Below are 8852 nucleotides of genomic sequence, written 5' to 3'. Positions count from 1 at the left end.
GGGAAGAAGCATGTGCTAGTGATGCCATGTTGGGGAATCTTATTTTTCTGTTTTTGTCTTCTTTTCAGACTCTCCCAGGTGCCTCATGCTGGCCTTGTCACAAAGGTAGATTTTTAGAAATTATTGGTATAGTATTCCATGAGATTTTGTCTTGTTGGGGGAATGGGAGAGGGTTGATCAGTCACTGAGCCTGGCCCTCTCTCCGGGCCCCTGCCCTCATTATCATCTGGGGCCCTCAGGAGCTGAGCTTCTTTGGAAGGGGTTAGGGTTAGAAGCTGTGCAGACCCACAGGAAAGATGGGCCATCAAGAGCTCAGGCCATTTTGTAAGCTGTCCTCTTTGGAATCCTGAAAAGAGTCCTATGGGGAAAAGCTGACAATGCTATATGACTTCCAGCGAGTCCCTCTTCCTTCAGGTCCTCAGTTGTTCCATCTGTAAAATAAGGAGGGTGATATTTGTCCTCTCTCCATGTTCCAGCAAACCTTATCTAAATCTCTGACAAAAACTGTGCAGATTGAATTAATTCTCAAACAGTGGGGTGGGGTGGGGGGCTCCCTCAGAAGACCTCCCCAGGTTCCCTTTCCATGGGCAGGAGAACCCGGGTCCATCACAGTGTCTGCTTGTCCCCCTTGCATGCTTGGAGAAATGGAAGCTGCTACTGACCTGCCTCTTTCCTTTCTGTCTCCCCTGCCCCCAGTAGCGACCCTCCTTTTGGCAAGAAGAGCTTTGAGCAGACCTTGACGGTGGAGCTCTGTGGCACGGCAGGTGAGCCAGGGGTGCTGGAGAGACCCCTGGCAGTGAATCTCCCTACCCAGAAGAGCCTTTTGGGCAGTGAGGAGGTGCCCAGTGAGCTCTCCCAGTCACTGGCCCTCAGGCTGTGCTGGGTGTTGAGAAGAACACAATGACAGCATTGTAAGCTGGGGGGAGGGGAGGTCATCTGCCCTGATGATATCAGGTATTAGAAAAGGAAGAGGCACAAATCTTCCCCTGGAGGAGCCTGCAGTCTCTTAGGAGAGACAGAGGAGACAGAGACTCACACTGCACTATTTGATATGACTAATTTCAAAGTATGTGCAGGAGCTCTGGGGCACAGAAGAGGAGCAGAGCTGGGCAGGAAGATGGCCTAGGAAGACTGCAAGGTGCCCAGAACAGGGGACATGTGATCTGGGCTAGGTGATTAGACATTGGAAAGACCAAGAATAGCAACAGTGTGCCCAACGGCAGAATCAGCCTGAGCAAAGCCTCTAGGGCAGCAGTTCTCAACCTGTGGGTCGTGACCCCTTTGGGGGTTGAATGACCCTTTCACAGGGGTCGCCTACAGTGGTTCTCAATCTGTGGGTTGCGATCCCTTTGTACATCCTGCATATCAGATATTTACATTACGATTCATAACAGTAGCAAAATTACAGTTATGGAGTAGCAGTAAAAATAATTTTATGGTTGGGGGTCACTACAACATGAGGAACTATATTAAAGAGTCGTGGAATTAGAAGGTATTAGGAAGGTTGAGAACCACTGGCCTACAACCATTGGAAAACACATATTTTCAATGGTCTTAGGAACCAAGACACTGCCCCTCTATCCGAAAATAATTTTATGGTTGGGGGTCACCACAACATGAGGAACTGTTAAAGGGTCATGGCATTAGGAAAGTTGAGAACCACTGCACTAAGGAGTGAAAATAGAGGGTGCATTAGGGATACTGATCACCCGGGCTTGCTGCATGGTAGAAATGAGGCATCAAGAAAGAGCAGTAACAAATGGACCAAAGGCAGAGGTGTTTGCTCTTTATCCTGTAGGATTTAGGAGCCCCAGGGAGGAAGAGAAGGGCCTTTTGCCAAGTTGGGGAGAATGAAGAGCAAGGTCAGCTGTAGGAACACCAGAGGGCGCTGTGGGCTCAGATCCCAGGGGGCAGTTTAGTCTTTGGACCTGCCCCTGCTCCCTGCAGGACACAGCAGAGACATTTGGGAGGTATAGTTGGTGGCTTATTGGATGATTGGCTGTGGAGCAGGAAGAGATATCTCAGATAACTTGGAGGTTCCAGCTGTCATTACCAGGTCAACAGAAGAGATGGCAAACGGACTTCATCGCATGATCCAAAGGATCAAAGGATTCCCAGGCCACCACCAGGTTCAGCCTGCAGTGCAGTGCTCACTTAGTGATGCCTGCCATCCCAGAGTAGGGTTTAGTGTTCCTTGAAGAACTGCTCTGTCTTTACCTCACGTTTCTCTTTTTGTGTGGGCAGGACTCACCCCACCTACCACACCCCCATACAAGCCCACAGAGGAGGACCCCTTCAAGCCAGACATCAAGCACAGCCTGGGCAAAGACACAGCACCCAGCCTCCCCACCCCAGAGGGTCTCCAGCTCGGGGCCACCTTGGGGCCTGTCCACAAGCTGCCAAAGAAGCATCCAGAGCGGAGTGAGCTGCTGTCCCACCTGCGGCATGCCACAGCCCAGCTGGCCTCCCAGGCTGGCCAGAAGCGCCCTTTCTCCTGTTCCTTTGGAGACCATGACTACTGCCAAGTGCTCAAGCCAGAGGGTGCCCTGCAGAGGAAGGTGCTGAGGTCCTGGGAGCCATCTGGGGTCCACTTTGAGGACTTGCCCCAGCAGGGTGCCCCCCAGGATGAGGCACAAGCCCCCAGCCGGGAGGAAGATGGAAGCTGTGATGCTGGTGTCCCACCCAAGGACAGTATGCTGCTGAAAGACCACGAGATCCGTGCCAGCCTCACCAAGCACTTTGGGCTACTGGAGACCGCCCTGGAGGATGAAGACCTGGCCTCGTGCAAGAGCCCTGAATATGACACCGTCTTTGAGGACAGCAGCAGCAGCAGTGGTGAGAGCAGCTTCCTCCTAGAGGAGGAAGAGGAGGAGGAGGACAATGAAGAAGAGGACTCAGGGGTCAGTCCCCCTCGCTCTGACCACTGCCCCTACCAGAGCCCACCTAGCAAGGCCAGTCGGCAGCTCTGTTCCCGCAGCCGCTCGAGCTCTGGTTCCTCATCCTGCCGCTCCTGGTCACCAGCCACCAGAAGGAACTTCAGGTAGGACAGATGGCCTCTGGACGGGCAGTAAGCAGCTGAGGACCTCAGGTTCCAGGGTGTGAGTAGGGAGAGGAGCCACAGGAAACTTGTTTTGAAACTGACACTACGTGTCCCTCTGCAGCCTGTGTCCTGGTTGGAGGCCCTGAAGGTGGTCTCCTTGGGGGAGTTGTGGGTGAGTCCTAGAGGCAAGCACAGGCCCAACTGTGGATGTGTCCCAAATCTCCTCTCCTCGGGAAAGAAAGAAAACTCAACTTCTTAGCTGTTTGTGTCATTACATGGATTTGTCCCTTGTTCATCTGCTTTTCTATTTATAAAATGGGCAGGTTTTTGCAAACATGTATGAGATCAGACAATTAAATTCTCAAACTCATCCTGGAAAAAGTGCTACATATCTCATTACTGAATATCACTGTAGTCACCAGATGGCCACAGGGAGTACTTTGAAGGTGACTGTAGAGATATTTAGCAAGGAGGTATGTAGAGCACATTTTGTAAGATGAGTTTGTGAACTTAGTTGTCCGATCTCATATACATGCCCGGTTTAAAACCTATGTGATCTTTACACGAAAGGGAAAGATTAGCCTAATTCTAATCTGTGTTCTCAAAAAGTCCCTGGATTCCAAGCAGTGACATTCCCGTTTCTGGGTCCTACTGAGTTGGTCTGTGACTTTCGGCAGTCAGCCACCCCCTAAGAGCTTTACCTCAGTGTGGGACAATGATCAGGAGCCTGCTTGCTCAGACCATCTTTGCTCACTGAACCAGATTGGAGAAGGAGCCAGTCCAAAAGTCAGCTGCAGAGCTGGGCAAAAAGAATAGAGGTTTGGTAGATTTGGTGGGGGTGGGGAGTAGGGACTGGGAGGGAGATGGTTGCTCCTCTCTCTGATCATAGACAGCAGGTCCCCATCCTTGCTGATCCTTCCTGGGGAGGTTCCTTTCCAGTCCTATGCCTGAGTGGCCACCAAGTGATGCTCCTGGGTATAGAGTTGAGCTGCAGAATCACATGCAGGTCTTAGGCCTGGCTTTCAGGGCCCATCCCTGACCACCTGATATGAGGGGTAGGGGTGGGGTGGCCTTTCTAACAAGTTCCCAGGTGGTGATGGTGTTGTCAGAGTACCATAATCTGAGACCAGAATTCAAGCCATGTGAACTTAACCTTTTCTTAGAAAACTTCAGTTTTGTTTTCTTTTTTAGAGACAGAGTCACTCTGTTGCCCTCAGTAGAGTGTCGTGGCGTCATAGCTTACAGCAACCTCCAGCTCTTGGGCTTAGGTGATTCTCTTGCTTCAACCCCCCGAGTAGCTGGGACTGCAGGCACCCACCACAACACCCGGCTATTTGTTGTTGCAGTTTGGCTGGAGCCGGGTTCAAACCTACCACCCTCAGTATATGGGGCTGGCACCCTACTCACTGAGCCACAGGCACCGCCTGCAAATTTCAGATTTTTATGTTTGTACCAATGTCTCTTAACTGATTATAAATCTGATTAAAGCAAAGGTCCCTCTCCCCATTAAATTTGCATAAACATCTAACTAGGCATTCAATTTTAGGGGGTTCATAAACTCCCCGTAAACTAATGTTAAGAAGCCCTAAATTTTCAATTTCTCAAAATGAGTTCCTCAGCAATTTCTCCCACAAGCCAGGAAGCCCCAGTCAGAGTCAGCTTTTGTTAGTCCTCTCTGGCTCCCTTCTTTACCAAGGAGTAGCCCCACTTGGCTGGGGGCTAACCACTCAGGCTCCACCCTGGCAGTTTCCAAGGCCCTCTTCACATAAACACATCCCCCAAGGCCAAAGCTGAGCCCCTTCCTCCCCAGCCTGCTCAGGCCCTGTTTGGGCAGGGCCTATATTCATGCGTTTGCCTGGGGAGAGTTGAGACCCCCTTTAGAAACCCTTATGGGTTCTCCTTTTCCTCTTTTCACTTTTGGGCCAGGTTCATGGCCGGCTGCTTCTGCTCACTGGAGAAAGTTAATTGGTTCACTGGGTTCTTACTAAGTTTGGTAAGCCTGATAAACTGGTAAACAGCCTTCACCAGACCTGTGCTTCGCTACCAGACATCAGGGAACAGAAACACTTTGAGCTAGTTTGACAACACAAACCCTGAACTCCACGCTATCTTCCAGTCACTTCCAACTCTTCAGGTAGGGACAGTCTACCAATTCTTTTACAGAAGGATGAGAATACTGCCATTATATAGCACTTTAAAGTTTGCCAGTCACATCCCCTTCTATTATCCTAGTTGAGCTTCACAGGCGTACTTGGAAGGTATGTCTGTGTCTTATCCTCTTCATTATATAGATGAGGAACCTGAGACTCAGAAGGGTTAAATAAAAAAAATAGAGCAAACATTTATTGAGTGGTTCCTAGGCTAAAGGTTTTAATGTGCATGCTTTTAATTTTATCCTCACCAATGGCGAAGGAGATGGATACAGTTGGTCATTCCTGTTACATAGAAGAACTAAAGCTGAGAGGCGTCTGTGCCTGTCCCAAGGTTGCCCAGCAGGGAGGTGGGAGAGCCGGGGTTCACACACAAGCTGTCTGACTCACAAGTCTGTGCATTTCTCAAGGACTCAGAATGGAAGAGTAAGGGCAACAGGCAGACAGGCAAGGAAGTCTGCCAGCCTGTGGCACTTGGGAGCCTGCTTGGACTCTAGGGACTAATTAGCCTGCTAGGTAGACCAGAAGTGGGGGGCTTTTGTGGGAAGGGGACTTGTGCTTGGCTGAGGCACAAACCTATAGAAAGCAATAGTTCTAGAATCAGAAGACCTGCTTCTTGCTCTGACTTCTCTACTTTCTAGCTTTAGAGAAACCCCATCTCGAACCCGAGCTTCAGATATTTTTACCTGGAAAATTGGGAAACTTAAGACCTGATAGGGTGTTTTTTTCTCAGATCAAATAAGGTAATGAAGTGAAAGGGCTTTCTACTCTCGATGGCACAGACAAGCAAGGCTCAGGAGGGGGGGTAATAATTAGCAACACAGTGGTTCCCAGTGATGAAGCCCTGGAAGCTGGCAGAAGGCACGTGTCCAAACGTTCAGACCCACACACAGCCGTGGGCCGTGTTTACTGAAGGGGAAGCTGGGTTTCTGCAGGAGGAGGTTTGGACATGTGTCCCCTCTTAAATAAGTCCTAAAGGAGCTTCCTTGCCTCCTGAAGCACGTCCCCAACCCTGTGGTCCCTCCCGAGAGTGAGTACCTCTGTTTTGCTTGTTCACCAGCAGATGTGAGAGCAGAGGGCCATGTTCAGACAGAATGCCAAGCGTCCGGCATGCCAGGAAGCGGCGGGAAAAGGCCATTGTAAGTGACCTGGGGCCCTAGAGAGAGCAGAGACAGGGAGGAAGGGTGGGGGCTTCATGGACCCAAAGCCCTTTGAAGCTAGCTGGTGAGCCCCTCAGCCTTCAGCCCCTGCCCGGTGCAGAAGAGACTGACCTGCGGAGGACAATTTTATTTCTCTCATTTGAAACGCACAAGGGTCCCCCAAGGACATCAAAAGTGGCACCATGCAAAATCCAGCCAAGGCACTGGCCATGACACCTGCAGTTGGGGGTGATTTAAAGCTCAGCACCATGGACCTTGAGAGGATTAAGAGGGCAGTTGTGGTGGGAGGAGCAGAGCCAAGCCCTGCCACCACCTTCTGTGTGACCTTGGGTGGTTTCCCCAGGTTCCCCAAGCCTCACTTTATTCATCTGTATACAGGAGACTTGGGCTTGTTGCTTCCTATGGGTTCCCCTAACCTAATCAGGGCTAACGGTCCAAGAAAACCTGTCCCTTTCTCCTTATCCACCTCCCTAATCCTCTCCAAGAATCCACCAGCTCTGCCTAGATTTGTGGGTTTGTCTGGTGAACCTGCTACAAAGCTCCCACAGAGAAAGTTTATCAGGAGCCTGTGGTGGGAGCTGTAGCCAGCAGCTATGTCATGTTACTGGAAAGGAGGGAGAGAAACTCAGAAAGACAGCCTCCCACTGGATTTTCCCCCTTGATGTGGCACTTTGAGGAGCAGGAACATGCAGGACCTATACATACCCCAGAGATAGGCTGCTGTCTGCCCTTGGAGTCCGCGTGTGATCTTTCTGTAGTTACAACAAGGCCATCTGTGTCTTAGACTTTAGGCAACAGGGGTGAACAAAACAGATGAGGTCCCCACTCTCATGGTTGGGCAGAAGGGAGAGAAAGATGGCAGACTCGTTAACAAAGAAGTAAACAGTGTACTCAGGGAGTAGGATGAGCACTGCGAGATCAATAATATCCTGACTCTGAATTAACAGCCATGTTAGGACAGTTGAGGAGGATGTACTTATGTGGGTGGTCAGGTAAGGGCATCTTCAAGGAGCTGGGCCCTGAGGGATGAAAAGGAGCAACCATGCAAAGACTCAGGGTCACGAGTGTTCAGGGCAGTGGCAGGGAAGAGCTTTTTGAACTCAAGAAGCTGTGAGGAGGCTGGGAAAGGAGGATTTGTCTTCCGAGCTGAATCTAGACATGTTATGGTGTATTCTGTGACCTTGCTTACATACCTCAGGCCTGGGTTTTCTTCTTTGCCATCTCTGGCATGTGGGTGGGATGGCTAGAGAATCACCAGCTGTAGCCTGTTCTCAGCTGTCCAAATCAGAACCTGTTGGTTTTCCTCTGGAGCACAGGTTTTCCAGGGACAAGGCTGGAGTTTCTCTAGAAGGCCATAATGACTCTTCCCTCTTCTCTCAGATCTGTCATTTGATCAAGGTGAAGTCGCTGAGAGAAGAGGGAACACCGTAGCCTGGGCTTCCTTCCCCCAGCCTTCCTCTCTGCCAGCCTTTTCTAGGGGAAGAAGAGACCCGCCTGCTGGCTTAGCACCAAGCTCTCTTAGAGGTGGCTTCAGACAGTTTGCCTGGGGAAAACCAAAGAAAATGGCTCCCATAGCCCTGATGTCCCCATCTCATTACCTCTACTTGTAACTCACTCTCACTCCCCCAGAGGACTGACTCCCCATGCCCCATTATTGGCCACTGATGGTTCCACTCCAGCCTCTATGCTCTGCAGACTTAAAACACAAGTCCAGAAGCTGCTAAATATGCAGTTTTATTAATGGTGATTAGCCCCTCTCCCTAGCAGTGCAGGCTCTGCTCATTTCTTTCATGTAAGCATTTGCTTCCTTTGGGGGCATTTTCCTGTCCAACACTCAGCAGGCCCCCTCCAACAAGGGCGGGTGCTCTGGGTAAGAAATTATCATAGTCCTCTCTTTGCTTCGAGCTGGTGTTGCTCGCTCAGCCAGGGGTCCCCGCTCCGCCTAGTGTCCAAACTCAGCCAGGTATCAGGAACCAAGGGAGCCTCCTTGAGGACCCACCACCAGGGGGCGCAGGAAGCCAGGCGATGACTTGTGTTTCTTTCTCTCTCCTCCGCCTTCCACTTCCCTCCCTCTGTGGCAGGGCGAAGGCCGCATGGTGTATGTTCGAAATCTCTCCAGTGACATGAGCTCCCGAGAGCTGAAGAGACGCTTTGAAGTATTTGGCGAGATTGTAGAGTGTCAGGTGCTGACGAGAAGTAAGAAGTGAGTGGAGTCACCGCCATCGCAAATGTGGGGCACAGGGAGGGTTCCCGATGCCCAAGAGCAGCTTCCCACCCAAAGGGAATATTGCACGAGTATATGGCTCACTTCTTGGGTGAAGGAAACAACTACAACTTGGACTTTACCTTACAAATGCAAACAGTATGACCTCATCATATGTACCCTCATATTAATCTGAAATTAGAAAATAAAAATAGGGCAGCACCTGTGGCTCAAAGGAGTAGGGCACTGGCCCCGTATACCAGAGGTGGCGGGTTCAAACCTGGCTCTAGCCAAAAAGT

The 8852-nt window shown here is 50.7% G+C and overlaps 1 protein-coding gene across 1 annotated transcript in view; it reads left to right on the top strand.

Moving 5' to 3' along the window:
* PPARGC1B (PPARG coactivator 1 beta) overlaps positions 1-8852 on the top strand; it is a 112205-nt gene that overhangs the window by 97533 nt on the left and 5820 nt on the right. Inside the window, exons 6-10 of the mRNA XM_003782272.3 lie at positions 69-105; positions 700-764; positions 2245-3040; positions 6254-6329; positions 8432-8553. Of these exons, the coding sequence (XP_003782320.1) occupies positions 69-105; positions 700-764; positions 2245-3040; positions 6254-6329; positions 8432-8553 (1096 nt within the window). The remainder of the gene's footprint in view (positions 1-68; positions 106-699; positions 765-2244; positions 3041-6253; positions 6330-8431; positions 8554-8852) is intronic.

The sequence above is a fragment of the Otolemur garnettii genome, unplaced genomic scaffold, assembly GCF_000181295.1.
Source record: "Otolemur garnettii isolate 467f Iridium unplaced genomic scaffold, OtoGar3 scaffold00003, whole genome shotgun sequence".
Taxonomy (NCBI): Eukaryota; Metazoa; Chordata; class Mammalia; order Primates; family Galagidae; genus Otolemur; species Otolemur garnettii.
The sequence above is the reverse complement of the archived record's forward strand: the minus strand, read 5'-3'. Positions and strand labels throughout refer to the sequence as shown.